This window comes from Dermacentor andersoni, chromosome 2 (genome assembly GCF_023375885.2).
Source record: "Dermacentor andersoni chromosome 2, qqDerAnde1_hic_scaffold, whole genome shotgun sequence".
Lineage (NCBI taxonomy): Eukaryota > Metazoa > Arthropoda > Arachnida > Ixodida > Ixodidae > Dermacentor > Dermacentor andersoni.
This window is the reverse complement of record NC_092815.1, coordinates 248,083,636-248,099,789: the sequence shown is the minus strand read 5'-3', so window position 1 is coordinate 248,099,789 and position 16,154 is coordinate 248,083,636. Positions and strand designations below refer to the sequence as shown.

At 46.1% G+C, this 16,154-nt stretch overlaps 1 protein-coding gene across 1 annotated transcript in view; it reads left to right on the top strand.

Moving 5' to 3' along the window:
• Nucleotides 1-16,154, top strand: part of LOC126539704 (uncharacterized) — a 191,133-nt gene that overhangs the window by 34,798 nt on the left and 140,181 nt on the right. The window contains exon 2 of the mRNA XM_055075658.2: nt 1,641-2,090. Within this exon, the coding sequence (XP_054931633.2) occupies nt 1,641-2,090 (450 nt within the window). The remainder of the gene's footprint in view (nt 1-1,640; nt 2,091-16,154) is intronic.

The window sequence follows — 16,154 nt, the reverse complement described above, 5'->3', positions numbered from 1 at the left end:
TTGGACTGCCCGCACAGTTGCGACGCTAAGTTCCCTTCCACGCTGGTTCATTAGGCGAAGCCACAGTTTCAGCTTGTCAATGCGCTTCCTCATTTTTTTGGTACTATGCTTGATCTCAACATTAATATTCTCTTCACTATGGCGCCATTCCCAGTTCAGCCATAACAATACCTTATGAGTAAAGAGCCCTTTGTGTCGATAAAACGGAGTGACTGGTGTGGCAAAGAATACCATATTCCACCACGAAGTTTCTGTGTGATACAAGATGTGGTTGCCTTGCAGGAAGCGCAAGAAAATCAGTCACACACACACATACACACACGCAGGCGCGCACTCAAATTTGGGCATCGCAGATACATGCCAAAACTCCTTAATTAACCCTGTAATGCCCGGCACACCATTTATTTTACGCAGAATTTCATACTTCGAAATGCTGATTAAAGCACGGGGAAATTATAGCAATTAATATTATCATTAATATTATTTGTTTTGAACACATATACACAGTTACCAGGAAAAGAAAAGCGAGGAGCAGGCTGGCAACTGCCACCGGAAGGGGCACAACGCCTGCCTACTCTTCTGAAAGGAGGTGACAATGTTCATGATACGACAAATCAAGCTTTATGTGGTGAATAGTAAACCAAACTATTTGTTAATTAAATAATAACTACAGCAATAATTTCCTTGTCCAAACACAATTTCATTAATCCTCTCTACAAGCATAGTCTACATGGCTAGAAACAAATATGAACAGTGACAGTGAAAAGAACTTTATTAGAGTGTCCTGAGGAACTTGATTGGGGGGAACCGAAGGCTCCCCAATCAAGTTGGTGGTTCCGCCCATGACAGGACAGGAAGGTGGTGACTCTCCGCGACGTCGCAGGCCCTTTGGACAGCCTGTAGTTGGTTCGTGAAATCCGAGCTCTTCAGCAAGGCGCCCCACTTGGACTTCTATTGGAGGTCGGAGCCCGCGTTGTACGGGCACAGCTAGAGCATGTGCTCGAAGGAGCAGCATGCGTGATTGCATTTGGAGCACGACTGCGGGAAGTTGAGGTCTATCCAACTAAGCCCTCTGGCGGTGAGGTAGGGTCTGGTCTGGGCCGAGGTGACCCGCTTATGTATGAGCCTATCGACGGCAAGATTTAACGCATTCCTGGACTGTTTGTCGTTGAGGAGACTTTTAGGCAGATTCCACTTACTACCTCTTCTCATGCAACCGTCCGTTTCGTTGCACGCCTCGTCCCATTGTTGTAGGGCCAGTTGTCTGGAATACCACTCTATTTTCTTGTTTAGAGACGTTAGTTTTGCTCGTAGTCGCCGATTTAATTTTTGCATTTTCCACCTCTGCCCGAGAGCGTGTTTAGCCTCCAGGAAATGCGCTAAGCGCGAGTCCATTTTGGGGACTTCAAGTTGTGTGCTGATTTCTTTGGTCGCGTTTTTGACAGCCTGTTTAAGATTGGCAATAGGATGTTTAAAGGATTCGCTTGAGGGGGCCGTTTCGGCTCAAATTTTCCGGAAAACATCGCAATCGACGTATTCGTATTTGCTCAAGTTCTAATTTTTGTGGATGTGGAACTATGCGTCGGTATAAGTGTCGACTACTCCCGCTGTACACAATGTATGTTTCTTTCATTTTGCAGAGGACAAAAGGGGCCCAAATACGCCACTTCGCCTGAACGTCTTGGAAGGTGAGCCGACGTCACTTCCGTGCCCCATCAACATGGCAACCCGCGAGCCAATCTCAGCCGTCTGGTTCCACGTCTCGACCCACACCTACAAAGAATATGGCAGCTCACCGTACTACACCAACGGCCACCTGCAGGCGAAGAGGGTTTACGCGATCGAAGCGCCTGAACCGTCTGCCACGGCGTTAGGAGGAACTGGCGGCCTGGTGGACGGAATGCACTGGAAGCGACCATCTTGGTCGGGCAGGGCGTTCTTCTCGCTTCTCAGCGACCCGCCTGCTTTGCGGCTTAACCGCTTGGAGCGCTCCGACAGCGGAAACTACGACTGCAACGTCACCTACCGCGACAACGTCACTTCTGCCACTGTAGTGGTGACGGAGTCCCGCGTGGAGCTTTTCGTGGCCGGTGAGTACTCTTTATTCCATGCCTGTAATGCCGTTTTTTATTTTATTTTATTAAGCGACGCTTCTATGGCAGCTCAGCATCTTCTGTTGTTTACTGGATGGCGGCAACGTCATCTTGTTTACACTGATATTTATTTATTTATTTATTTATTTATTTATTTATTTATTTAAAATACTTTCAGGGCGCAAAAGCACTACCGAAAGGAGTGGGGAAAAATGGCAAGGCGTTCAGCAAAAAAAAAAAAAAAAATATTACATGGCGTCTTGTAAATCGATCTTGAACTTGTGGTCATCAGTTTTGCTGGTGATTGTGGAGGGAAGGTGGTTCCGTACGACACTTGTTCTAGGAACAAAAGAGTCATTACACAATTTTGTGCGACAAGAAGGTAGACCCACCTTGAAGCGATGATCGGTCTTTGAAGATATGTAATGAGTGGAATGAGGTGGAAGAAGGAATTGGACTCAAGGAATTCAATGAGGTGCGAGTATATTATATGCTCGAGGATTTTTACTGGAATAGACGTTAATGATATGGGGCGGTAATTATTGGGGGAATGTACATCGCCAGATTTATGCACGGGGATCACATTCCCTATCTTCCAATCAGAGGGCAATGTAGATATCTGTATTGACGGTTGAAAAAGCTTTGAGAATATCAGTGAAGAATAAAGTTGTGTACACTTCAGCACTTTCGATGAAATACAATCTGAACCGGCCGACGAAGACACCTTTAAGTTGACAATCAGCCTTTCGACACCAACTGCATCAATAGCGATAGAATCCATTGGTGAGAAGTTGGTGTTTGGTATATGCGGAAATACTGGGGGGGTGCTCTTATGAAAATGAGTAAGAAACACATTGTTCAGAACATTGCAGCATTCGCTTTGAACTACTGGGGCATCAGATTGGATTAATTGAATGTTGTCTTTTTAGTACCGTTAATAATGCTCCAATATTTACCGAGATTAGAACAAAGTAGCAAAGGAAGAGTTTTATCAAAGAATTCCTTCTTGGCTTTTGAAAGCGCAGTACAGAATTCTTTGTAAATTTTTGATAGCAAGACCAGTGGTCTATACTGGATGTGAATGTTGCGCGTCGAAATATCTGCTTCTTTTTGTTGCGCATGCGCTTTAACGTGTTATTAAACCATGGAAAGCGAGTAGGTACAAAACAATCAATAAGAGACAAGAGTGCGTTTTTATAAAGCAGCCAGTTGTCCTCAACCAATTGCTGCTCAAAACCGGCGAAAAACCGATCAGCAAAGACCTGAAATTCCCTATTGATTCCAGTTATGTCTGCTTTACCGTACTCTTGGATGACCCTAGTTTTTTCTTGTTAGAAATCTTTGCCCGTAGAGTGAAGTAAATTATAGAGTGATCGCTAATTCCCGGTCAATGAGTTAAGCTGGTGGCTAGGTCTGATGTAGTGGTAAGTATTAAGTCTAGAATATTAGCGGAAGCGGAAATTATGCGAGTGGGAAGGTGAACGAGCTGAGTGAAGTTGAAGTCGTCAGAAAAAGTTAAAAATTCTTTGCTTTCAGCTGAGTTCTGTTTTAAGGAAACTAAGTCTCGCTCCCATCTGATGTCAGAAAAATTGAAGTCGATAGCAGGGTGAAACTTATTAATGGAGTAATATTGTTTATTAATCGGTATTTAAACATGAGAAAAGTTGAATGATCCACCAGCAAGAAGCTAAATTGTTGTTTCAGTAGTGGCAATGGTTGTCACGATAGATTAAAGGTGGGGAAAAAACGATCTTTCCACTGCCCCACCGGAGGCACAACTTAAACGCATAAGACGCACTACTTCTCTAAAGGAGATCCCAAACTAAATTTAAATGAAACAACGATATCGGGCTCAGTAGATGTAGTACAGTAATTAGAAATATCTAAACGTCGTAGGCAAGCTGACTGATGCAGCAAAGCTGGGCAAGCTCGTCAAGAACAGCGATTCCGAGTGTAAATAACACGTAAATGAGCGACGCAGCGCTGGGCAGTCGTTCTTTACACCAGAGTGCCCTTATGACTTCAAGCACTCTCGTGCAGCCTTCGGGCCTGGCGTGTCAAGCTTTATTCCATGCAATTTCGTCGATGACGGAAATTGTTAGTGCAAAAATTGCTGCCTCTTCCGTGATCGAGAGTAGTATAAGCATGCAATGCCAACCGGCAAAGCAGATTGGTTGGAAATGACAATAGCGATAACCTTAAAATAGGTGGAGTGCAGTGCACCACACCACACTAGGTCATACTGCGCATTGGTCCGTATAGACGCTGCGCAGCTAGGAGAAGAAAACCGGCTGAAGGCAGCACGAGGGCCAGCGAAATACGCCAGGGAGACAGAGCGCACTGCTCCACTGGAAGAAGGAAAGCACCTGAAGGAGATGCCACGCAGAGTAGCGCCATCTCTCGAGGCGACGCAAAACCCGCGACGCGGAATTCATGGACCGCTGTCGTTTAATAGAGCACAGGTAACGCTGTCTCAGCGCCCAAAAATGACTATCAAGTGTAAGGTGGCCTGTATCTGCCTTTTGAACTCACTGTTGGAAATGATAAAAACTTCAGTATACTGGAAGTTACAGCTGAGTGTTATTGTAAACAAACATTGGGAATAACTTGGCAGCAATATTTTTCGTAACTTGCTTGGGCAGCAACTAGCGTATTTAATGCGGCCCTGTACAAATGGTCGGGAGCAGAGACCACATTTTCTTAAGTTTTGATTGGTTTTCCGAATGATCTCTTTTTGTTCTCGCAATTTGCCCGGATGTTCTTTTGAGTGCCCGGATAATGGCTCACGCTTTTGGCTCAACATCACTTGAAGGTCACCGACAACGGGAGATAAATGCATTTAATGCTTAAAAAGCATACTTTTGATTCCTTACTCTATTTTTATACGTCCTCGGGGAGCATGGTTTAAGTTGGCCGAATCATTCAATAAGTGCTTTGTCATTGACCAAACAGACGGCATAATTCAGCAACGTAAGCCGAGCTTCAGAGAAACGTCGGAAATTTAAAACGCATTGTTTTATCCTAAAAGAAGAAACTTGCCTCTGCGTTTATGCGACTGCTAACAAAGCGCTTATGCATTTTTCTGCATACAAGCACTCCATTGTACCAACCGATAAAGGTTGATTTGCCTGATTGCGCAGTCTTTGCCGGAACAACATCTCCTGCCATAAGTATATCCTATTTCTCTTACACTTCTTATTACACGTTGCATTTTACAGTCCGAACTCGGCACTTGTTGATGGACTATGGCTGGATCATTGTGCGGTGTTCAAATGTATATGTGACAATTTCAACTGGCGCCGATTCACTGGGAGCATTTCTTTTACACAGCTCATGGCGTGAGCTAACAAGGTTCATTAGCGTCGCCAAGGTGCTGCATTGTGCACAGCACGTCTACGTCTAAAGCCTTCTTTTTTGGTTCCTTTTTGACAAGCTCCATGAAATACAATTCATTTGCCTACCGATTCGAAGAAGCTGAGCTGGCTCGAACAGCTCCCAGCTGCATTTTCAAGTAACAACATTGTAATTTGAATAACGTATTCGGTGGCTCAACTCAAATAGGCATCGCCTGAATTTCTGTAGCAAAGCTGCATTCTCACAAAGACCATGATCAAAGGGTCCGTGACCTGACTTGAGCTCGTATACGTGCTAAAGCCTTTCGTTACTTCTGTTCGTGCGCATGCGCTCGAGGACGCATATGAGGGTCATGGCTCAAAAATGATTCTGAAGAAATGTCCTAGAGTATTTTTGTGCACAGCCGTTGTGCAATTAGAGAAACTGAAATGAATGTAGGGGGGGGGGGGGGGCGTGAGTTACAAGAAATGAGGTCAGTGGTAACCTTAGTAATTTTATCTGTTCGGCGTACATTTATTAGCTTATATACGTTTAACTTCTTCATTGTTTACGTACAGATTACTTGTAGATATTGCTTGAATAAATGTTTCAGGTCACCCGTCATGAACTGTTTCTAAGCCCTCTATTGACTTAAAACAACCCTGAAACAATTTTGATGGATGCCAAGAAAGGAACTGAGTCGATAGAAAAAGTTGTTGGGATTACTGGCCAAATTTTGGCACACTGCATAAAAGGTGTAATTCATTATTATTTTTTTAACATTTGCATCGCTACAAATGGCGATGGTTCTGCTCCTTACGTTTTCCCCGCCTCTGCAAAGTCTATTCCGAACGGGTGAGTGATGTCACTGGGGCGAGTGATCTGATTGGCTTCCGACAGGACGTCATCGAGATTGCCGTCCACTGATATGTTTTGTAATCTTATAAGTATACATAGTCAATAGTGTACCTACATATATAAAAACACATGTGCGACAACTGTTCGCGTTTCTTCAAATTTATGGCGTACTTGCGCGTGAGAATGCGGCTCGTCTGCTGCAGATGTCTGCACACGTTCACTTGTGCGAGCGGGCATAAAAGAAAAAAGCAAGAAGTGGCGTTAAATGGTTTCTTTTCAAAACTTGAGCTCTGGTGGAAACTTTTCGAGGCTGAGCGGAATAGTGGGAACGTCTAGAGGGGAAATTTAGAGGACGCTTAAGCTTCGCCTTTAAGTGTGGAACGCGATAACATTCAAAGATCACTGGCTGTTTCTCGCACTTCCCGGCAACTGCCACCTGTGTAACCGTAATATTTACCGGGAAGCGCTGGCTGCGAGTGCTATGCTCAAGGGTGAGCTTTCTCGTAGAAACGCGCCCTCTTGCGTGCGCCAAACCCGGTGGTAATGCACAGCCGCGCCAAAGATAATTACGTCCTTTACGGGTTCCTGTTATTTTTTTCGCACTCTTAATATTTTAGTCCGAGAAGATTTAACATAAAAGGCACGCGCCATAGTTGTTTTTCATGACGATTGTTTGTGGGCCGTCATTCTCAAAATTCCGAGGTACAACTTTGTCAAGAATGCAAGACAAGGTTAATAATAGAATGGTGTGGCAATATAACCCGCATATATCGGATGTCATATAGCAAGGCGTGGCATATATATGCACTTACCCAAATATAAATGCGGCAATTTTTGCTCACGGACAACTCCTCCGCCGTCGCCGCCGACCCCGGATTTTCTGCGACATGAGGCCCTTAACACTGCCGCGTTAAAATGCGGCGTAACTGTGCAATAGTGCAGTGACGACAGCGCCTGCTGGAAAACGACGCGAATGGAACCAGTGCTCGGTTTCTCATTTTATACGCTGCCAGATGCTTGTGCACGCGCTGAACTACAGGGGCTGCGTGCTGTAGAAAACGCGAGCGCTGCACGTGAACTTCATTTTACGGCTAAAAAAAATCTCCTTCGGAAAGAGAGACGGCAACTCACCCAGGTCGAAATGAATCAGAAGTAGACAACACCCGAAACATTGCACGTCACTGTGACAAAAGAGGCGGGACGTGGTCACGGCGGCATGGAATAAAAGTTAAAGTGGAACATCACAAAAGTGGAAATCGGGTAATGGTTAACCACTTGTAGCTCGTGTACTGTATCCCACTGGACTATAACCTTTGTGACAAAAACATTCCCTGTCTTAATCTCTAGGCGATACCCATCGGTCCCGCAAAAATTTCTTTAGGAAATGTACAGTCGCGGACAGAACAAAATGGACTACGGGATCTCCGAAAACGTTCAATTCCCGAGCAGCCTGTAGCAGTAACCAGTAAAACTGCCCACGACAACGTTGTTAGCATATTCTACTTGAGGTCCAAAATGCAAATACCAGATTGCGTTGTGAGGTTGCGGAGATATTCAGCTTTTTCTTAGATTTCATGGTCCATAATATTCTGTCCGCGACTGTACGTGTTTTATGGGGTTGCAGTTCATAAGACCCTCGAAGCATTCCATAGAGGATCCTCAAATTGTCCCCACACTGTCTTCAAGTCTAACAGAATGTCACCTGTAACCTTTCTATCGCGTTGAAATCTAGTTTCAAATTCATGAAAAAGTTTGTACTTATTCATAAACACACTCAGATTAGAAGTCAAGTCACGTAAACGCAGTATATAGGTAGCTCACATAAGGTTCGCGTAAAATTACCTTAGAGTCAGGTTCCACAAATAGGTCAAAGAATTTCAAAGCCAACTCACGCACTCTGTAAAAACTGGGACACTCGATCCAAGAAATGCTGTTCAACGACGAAATATTTCAAGCAATCCAGCCTCTAGGTCCTCTACAAAGTAGTGTGCATGACATCGTGTTCCGCCGTTACCACCACAAATTCAAGACGGAAGCGTCTCCGACTAATGCTGAAGTTTCCAAATGACGTAAACTTACCGCCGCATTCAGAAATGTGCCTTAACTTGAAGCCCATGCTTCAGTTAATCTAGGCGACGCCTGACTTGAACTCGCCGAATGAAAGAGAATCGATGTTTTTGGCACGTTCACGCCAGGCGTCTTCAAAATCAAGTCAAACTTGTGCTTCAAGTGAAGGCGCATTCATGAATACGGGGGGGGGGGGGGGGGGGGGGGGTAGCCAATTATTGGTAGCGAATGACATATTAATTTCAGGGCGTTGTGTTGGAATATGGGCGGCCCGGTTCGGTACGGTGCGACGGGAATGACCGCAGGCTGCGCTTGTGTCCTGTTTCTGAACTTCTGGAAAAAAATTTCTAAAAAGAGATAAGCGCTGTGCAACAACTTCTGCCATGCCTTGCGAGACTGGATCCTACAGCCAACCAAATCTTGCTCCTCCTACTTTGCCTCCTCCAATTCACGTCAGCGTACTGAACAGGGCTGACGAGAAGTGTCACGTAAAACACGCTGAGAGGTAAAGTCTAGTCATATAAACACACTCAAGCCGTAAGAGAAGACGCGCCGAGCGCGATCACGGAGAGGTACGTGAAGTAATGGACATGATATCTACATGTGACAAAATCCCCCCTTTTTTTTCTGTTTGCACCAACAAGCTCTTCGATATACGTAACTGTTGTTGATACCGTTGCAAATGTAGGGTGTCCCAGCTAAGGTTAGAAAAGCTGCTAAAACCAAAAATGAAAAACAAAGATTTAAAATACAAGGTTCAAGGTACGATCATCAGAGCTAAAGCGCTTGGTCGTCAAGCCTTTGTCAACGGTGCCCAGTATGTCTTGTAATCTTACATTGCAGAGCGTTATTCTTTCATTCTTTTATCTTATTTAAACATCTTGCCTAACGTTAGCTGCCACACAGGATACAAGCGGGAACAGCCGTCTTCTACACAAATAAAAAAAACAAAAGAACGGTACATGCACGGAACTGAGCCATGTTTAACGGCAACAACAACAACAACAACTTCTCCAAGTCTCTCATTCAATTCACTTGTCCTCAAGAGGCGCTACAACGCGTCAGCGTCCTTTGTAGTGTCAAAGTTAACCCCTTAATCTACCAGGGCCTCGTTTGCCGAAACACGCATTCACGAATATTTAAGGCGAGAAGAGTCACCGCGGTACATTTTGCTGTGTTCTCTGCGCTTGTTGCAGTGCTTGCGAAAAAGCGCTCTTGGCCCAGCATTCAGGCAAAAGAAACAAGAGAAAGAGAAGGAAAAGTGAAAAAGTGATTGCGGAACACGTTCTGCCGATGCACTACGAGGGACTTACTCGGATTAGGAAGCTGCGTGCCGCCACCATGCTCCAGCGAAGGCTAAGAGCCTGTCGCGTACGCAGAAGGAAGAACCGCTTCGAAAATTACCGGAAGCCGTTGCACGAAGTGCCCCTGCATTGTGTGCCGCAAATAAGTGACGCTCCAGTGATATTTGTTTCGTATTGTCGCTGCTTTGGCAAATCTGCGTACCTGGTTGCGTTCCAGACCACTCATTCTTTTTCTTTGCCATATTTTTTTTTTCACTTTGTTGCTTGACTTCTGTTTGTTTCATGTGCTCGTGCTAAGTGCGTTATTTTTGCGCGAGTGATGCACCCCTTTTTATGTTACCGCGAACTGTACTTTTCATTTCCCTTTCCTGACAACTCTTTGTATTGCTTTAGCGTTTTTATTTGTAACACTGCTTTACAAGCACGTTATCATTGTAAACATTTTTAGCTCTCGCATTTTTAGCTCTCATGTATTGGTTTTCTGTTGTCATTTGTTGAACGACGCCCTCCTTACTCAATGCTGCACTTGGGGCCTGTAAGGCACCTTGAAATAAATAAATAATAACGCTATTTGCTGTCCACGCGTTCAGCGGTATGCGTTTGCCAGTTATGCGAACATTTCAACTGCCCGAACTGAGATGCAGGTGGTCGGGACACTGCGCATATGTATACATGTTATATACATGATGATGGGATTTGGAACGAGTCAAACATATTTAGAAGGACGACAAGCATAAACACGCGGTTATCTTGGGTTGATTTGCCGGACAGTTTCGGTCAGCCGGAAGGCTTGAACCGAACCCTGAAGGTTAGCTCAAGGGTTAGACCATGAAGAAGTCGTCGCTTCGCTTCGCCTTCGCGTTCCCCAATAAATGTACGGACAAAAGCACAACCGCATTGGCCACCTTCACGTCGTTCCTTACACCTCATCACTAAGTAAGTGGCACTCCCTCCAATAGATTGCCATTGGCTTATCGAATTGGTACTCGGGCGGACGCTGCCCCTCATGCGGAAGAGAGAGAGAGAGAGAGCAAGGACAGGAAAGGCTGGGAGGTCAGTCAGACGAGCACCCATGCGGAGAAGTTTTCTACAGCATTGTTGTCCTTGTCGCCCATCGTAGTAGTTGTTGTTGCTGTAGTTGTTCATGTCATCACGGCAGTATCATTGGCTTTAACACTAGAATACGTCTGCACCCGCACCGTGGCACTTCAGTGGTTACGGATTTCACCTTAAGAGCATCATCATCATCATCATCATCATCATCAGCCTGATTACGCCCACTGCAGGGCAAAGGCCTCTCCCATACTTCTCCAACTACCCCGGTCATGTACTAATTGTGGCCATGTTGACCCTCCAAACTTCCTAATCTCATCTGCCCACCTAACTTTCTGTCGCCCCCTGCTACGCTTCCCTCCCCTCGGAATCCAGTCCGTAACCCTTAGTGACCATCGGTTATCTTCCCTCCTCATTACATGTCCTGCCCATGCCCATTTCTTTTTCTTGATTTCAACTAAGATGTCATTAACGCGCGTTTGTTCCCTCACCCAATCTGCTCTTTTCTTATCCCTTAACGTTACACCTATCATTCTTCTTTCCATAGCTCGTTGCGTCGTCCTCAATTTAAGTAGAACCCTTTTCGTAAGCCACCAGGTTTCTGCCCCGTACGTGAGTACTGGTAAGACACAGCTGTTATACACTTTTCTCTTGAGGGATAATGGCAACCTGCTGTTCATGATGTGCGAATGCCTGCCAAACGCACCCCAGCCCATTCTTATTCTTCTGATTATTTCACTCTCATGATCTGGATCAGCAGTCACTACCTGTCCTAAGTAGATGTATTCTCTTACCACTTCCAGTGCCTCGCTACCTATCGTAAACTGCTGTTCCCTTCCGAGACTGTTAAACATTACTTTAGTTTTCTGCAGATTCATTTTTAGTCCCACCCTTCTGCTCTGCCTCTCCAGATAAGTGAGCATGCATTGCAGTAGGTCCCCTGAGTTACTAAGCAAGGCAATATCATCAGCGAAGCGCAAGTTACTAAGGTATTCTCCATTTACTCTTATCCCCAATTCTTCCCAATCCAGGTCTCTGAATACCTCCTGTAAACACGCTGTAAATAGCATTGGAGAGATCGTATCTCCCTGCCTGACGCCTTTCTTTATTGGGATTTTGTTGCTTTCTTCATGGAGGAGTACAGTGGCTGTGGAGCCGCTAAAGATATCTTTCAGTATTTTTACATACGGCTCGTCTACACCCTGATTCCGCAATGCCTCCATGACTGCTGAGGTTTCGACTGAATCAAACGCTTTCTCGTAATCAATGAAAGCTATATATAATGGTTGGTTATATTCCGCACATTTCTCTATCACCTGATTGATAGTCTGAATATGATCTATTGTTGAGTAGCCTTTACGGAATCCTGCCTAGTCCTTTGGTTGACGGAAGTCTAAGGTGTTCCGGATTCTATTTGCAATTACCTTAGTAAATACTTTGTAGGCAACGGACAGTAAGCTGATCGGTCTATAATTTTTCAAGTCTTTGGCGTCGCCTTTCTTATGGATTAGGATTATGTTAGCGTTCTGCCAAGATTCCGGTACGCTCGAGGTCTTGAGGCATTGTGTATACAGGGTGGCCAGTTTTTCTAGAACAACCTGCCCACCATCCTTCAGGAAATCTGCTGTTACCTGATCCTCCCCAGCTGCCTTCCCCCTTTGCATAGCTCCCAAGGCTTTCTTTACTTCTTCCGGCGTTACTTCTGGCATATCGAATTCCTCTAGATTATTCTCTCTTCCATTATCATCGTGGGTGCCACTCGTACTGTATAAATCTCTATAGAACTCGTCAGCCACTTGAACTATCTCATCCATATTAGTAATGATATTGCCGGCTTTGTCTCTTAACGCATACATCTGATTCTTGCCAATTCCTAGTTTCTTCTTCACTGCTTTTAGGCTTCCTCCGTTCCTGAGAGCTTGTTCAATTCTATCCATGTTATACTTCCTTATGTCAGCTGGCTTACGCTTCTTGATTAACTTCGAAAGTTCTGCCAGTTCTATTCTAGCTGTAGGGTTAGAGGCTTTCATACATTGGCGTTTTTTGAACAGATCTTTCGTCTCCTGCGATAGCTTACTGGTATCCTGTCTAACGGAGTTACCACCGACTTCCATTGCACACTCCTTAATGATGCCCACAAGATTGTCGTTCATTGCTTCAACACTAAGGTCCTCTTCGTGACTTAAAGCCGAATACCTGTTCTGTAGCTTGATCTGGAATTCCTCTATTTTCCCTCTTAGCGCTAACTCATTGATCGGCTTCTTATGTACCAGTTTCCTCCGTTCCCTCCTCAGGTCTAGGCTAATTCGAGTTCTTACCATCCTGTGGTCACTGCAGCGCACCTTACCGAGCACGTCCACATCTTGTATGATGCCAGGGCTAGCGCAGAGTATGAAATCTATTTCATTTCTAGTCTCGCCGTTCGGGCTCCTCCATGTCCACTTTCGGTTATTCCGTTTGCGGAAGAAGGTATTCATTATCCTCATATTATTCTGTTCTGCAAACTCTACTAATAACTCCCCCCTGCTATTTCTAGTGCCTATGCCATATTCCCCTACTGCCTTGTCTCCAGCATGCTTCTTGCCTACCTTGGCATTGAAATCGCCCATCAGAATAGTCTATTTTGTTTTCACTCTACCCATCGCCGATTCCACGTCTTCATAGAAGCTTTCGACTTCCTGGTCATCATGACTGGATGTAGGGGCGTAGACCTGTACAACCTTCATTTTGTACCTCTTATTAAGTTTCACAACAAGACATGCCACCCTCTCGTTAATGCTATAGAATTCCTGTATGTTACCAGCTATATTCTTATTAATCAGGAATCCGACTCCTAGTTCTCGTCTCTCCGCTAAGCCCCGGTAGCACAGGACGTGCCCGCTCCTTAACACTGTATATGCTTCTTTTGGCCTCCTAACTTCACTGAGCCCTATTATATCCCATTTACTGCCCTCTAATTCTTCCAATAGCACTGCTAGACTCGCCTCACTAGATAATGTTCTTGCGTTAAACGTTGCCAGGTTCATATTCCAATGGCGGCCTGTCCGGAGCACGTGGTCACAAGTTCCGTGCCCTACTGGCCATGCTAAACGAACTCACGGAGCACATGTGCCCTTATGTGTAGTTACATATCACATATAGCATTCTGTATAATAACAAGTATGTTCCCATAGAAGCTTCTCTGATCATTATGGATAGAGAAAGACATAAGTGAGACGCGAAAAGCAGGGAGGTTAAACGGAAAATCGATATCCAGTTTGCTACCCTGCACCGGGGACGGGAGAAGGGGAGACAGAAAGATAAAAAAATACTAACACGTAGAAGAAGAAAGAGATTAAAGCAAAAATAAAATAATCGAAGGGGGCGTGTATGGGTCTCTTTTAGCAGGAATCAGTGCGCTGATCTCGGTTCGTCAGTACGACTCTGGGCGCACAGAAAATTTCTTGGGTATTTCTTGGGCAAAAGCAGCCAACCCGATTCGACTCCTTAAACGAGTCACTCCCCAGAAGCCTGGCATGAGAGAGGAGAGCCTTATTAGGCTCGTCCAATCCTTCGTCATCAGCCACGTCGCGTACGTTGCAGCCTACCACAGACGGCTGCAATAGGAACGTAACAAAATCAACGTGCTCATCAGAAGAGCGTACAAGACGGCGCTGGGCCTGTTCTAGTCCACGAGCACGACCCGCTTGTTACAAATCGGGATACACAATACGCTTGAAGAAATAGCCGAAGCGCAACGCACCTCTCAACTGGAGCGCCTGTCCATGACCAAAGCCGGGAGGAAGATACCGGACGATCTGGGAATAGGATGCTCGAACGAGGTGGAGATGAAGCTCCCCGTCCCCGAAGAGGTCCGACGCCAGACCAGAATCGATCCCATACCGAAGAACATGAATCCCGAGTTCAACATGGGAAGAACAGCGGCGAGGGCAAAGGCTCTCATCGACCAGCATGCCAACGACGAACATGCGCGGTACGTGGACGCAGCCGAATACCAACGCAACGCCTTCGCAGCGGTCGTCGTGGAGGCGTCAACCGGCGCCACGAGGACGGCAGCGAGCGTGAGAAGCGCCGGAGCGGAACAAGCGGAGGAGGTAGCCATCGCCCTGGCCATCGCCGACGCAGACTGCCACACGGTGCTGAGTGACTCACGACAGGCGGTGCGAAACTTCGCCAACGGCCAAATCTTCAAGGAGGCTGAGCGCGTACTGCGAGCGGTCAAACTACAAGACAGAAAAGTAAGACTCAAGTGGTTCCCGGCGCACGTGGGCGACGCGCCGGAACGCAATGAGAACCAGAATGAGACGGCACACGCAGCGGCGCAAGCGCTAACCAACCGCGCCCCGGCGAAAGACCGTCCGGCGTGGTTCGGAACCAAAGACCGCATGACTGATTACAATGAAATCACGAAGGCCTACTGCTTGGCTCGCAGGATTCTCCCACCCCCGCACCCGAGGCTGAGTCGAGCGGAGGCGGTACAACTGAGACAGCCCCAGACCGGATCGCTACCGAGTCCGAGACTGATGCATCGCATGTACCCCGAGACATATCCGACCGATAAGTGCAGAGTCTACCGGAGGAAGACGGCAGATTACACGCACATCTTGTGGGACTGCGTTAAAAATCCAGAAGAAGCAAAATCAAGAACGCTCCCACAGCGGCTCGAGGCAGCCGCGAAGAGCTACGACCAAGACGAACAGCTCTGGTACGTCCAGCAGGTCGTCGGGGCGTTCCAAAGGCAGGGACCCAGGGAGCCGGCAACGGTAAGCGGAGACCCGCGCCGAGTAACGGCGACTTCGTAGATGACGTAGACCCTCGTCGGGACGCGCGAGCGCCCAACTGCAGGCACAAATAAAGTTGGCTCCAATCCAATCTAATCTTGGGTATTCTGAACACTACTTGCGTAAGTCGACGCCTACACATGCCCGAGCCTGTAAAAATAGATCTGTGGTGCGATAAAAGTAGTGACGCTTGAAATTTACCCTAATATCCCTAAAAGGCTGTAAAGTTTTCATCGTTTCGTGAAAGTAAAGAAAGGTGTAGTCACTGACTTTTTCGCGTGTTTGACATACTAAAGAAATTGTGTAAGCAAACATAAAACGTCCCTGGTTCGGAAAATCCAGAGCGGAGTTAGCTAAGACGAGTAAACGAGGTCCGAATTCAATTCTCGACTCACAGGAACGTGCAGACACACAAAACGAGGGCAGGGTCTGCTGCACGCTGTGCACAGATCCAAAACTTACGCGCATGGCACAATACGTGTACAGTCGCTCATACTCCCTGACCAATATTATTTCGGACAACTTCTTCATTCGCACTCATGTGTTAATAGAACTTCTTGGGAGTGACTACCAATTGATTTATTGTTACAGGAAACTGTGCTGATAGCTGTGACTGTCACGTCACCAGTTTAGCGTAGCGTGTGCGCAAAAACTGCGCTCTGCTC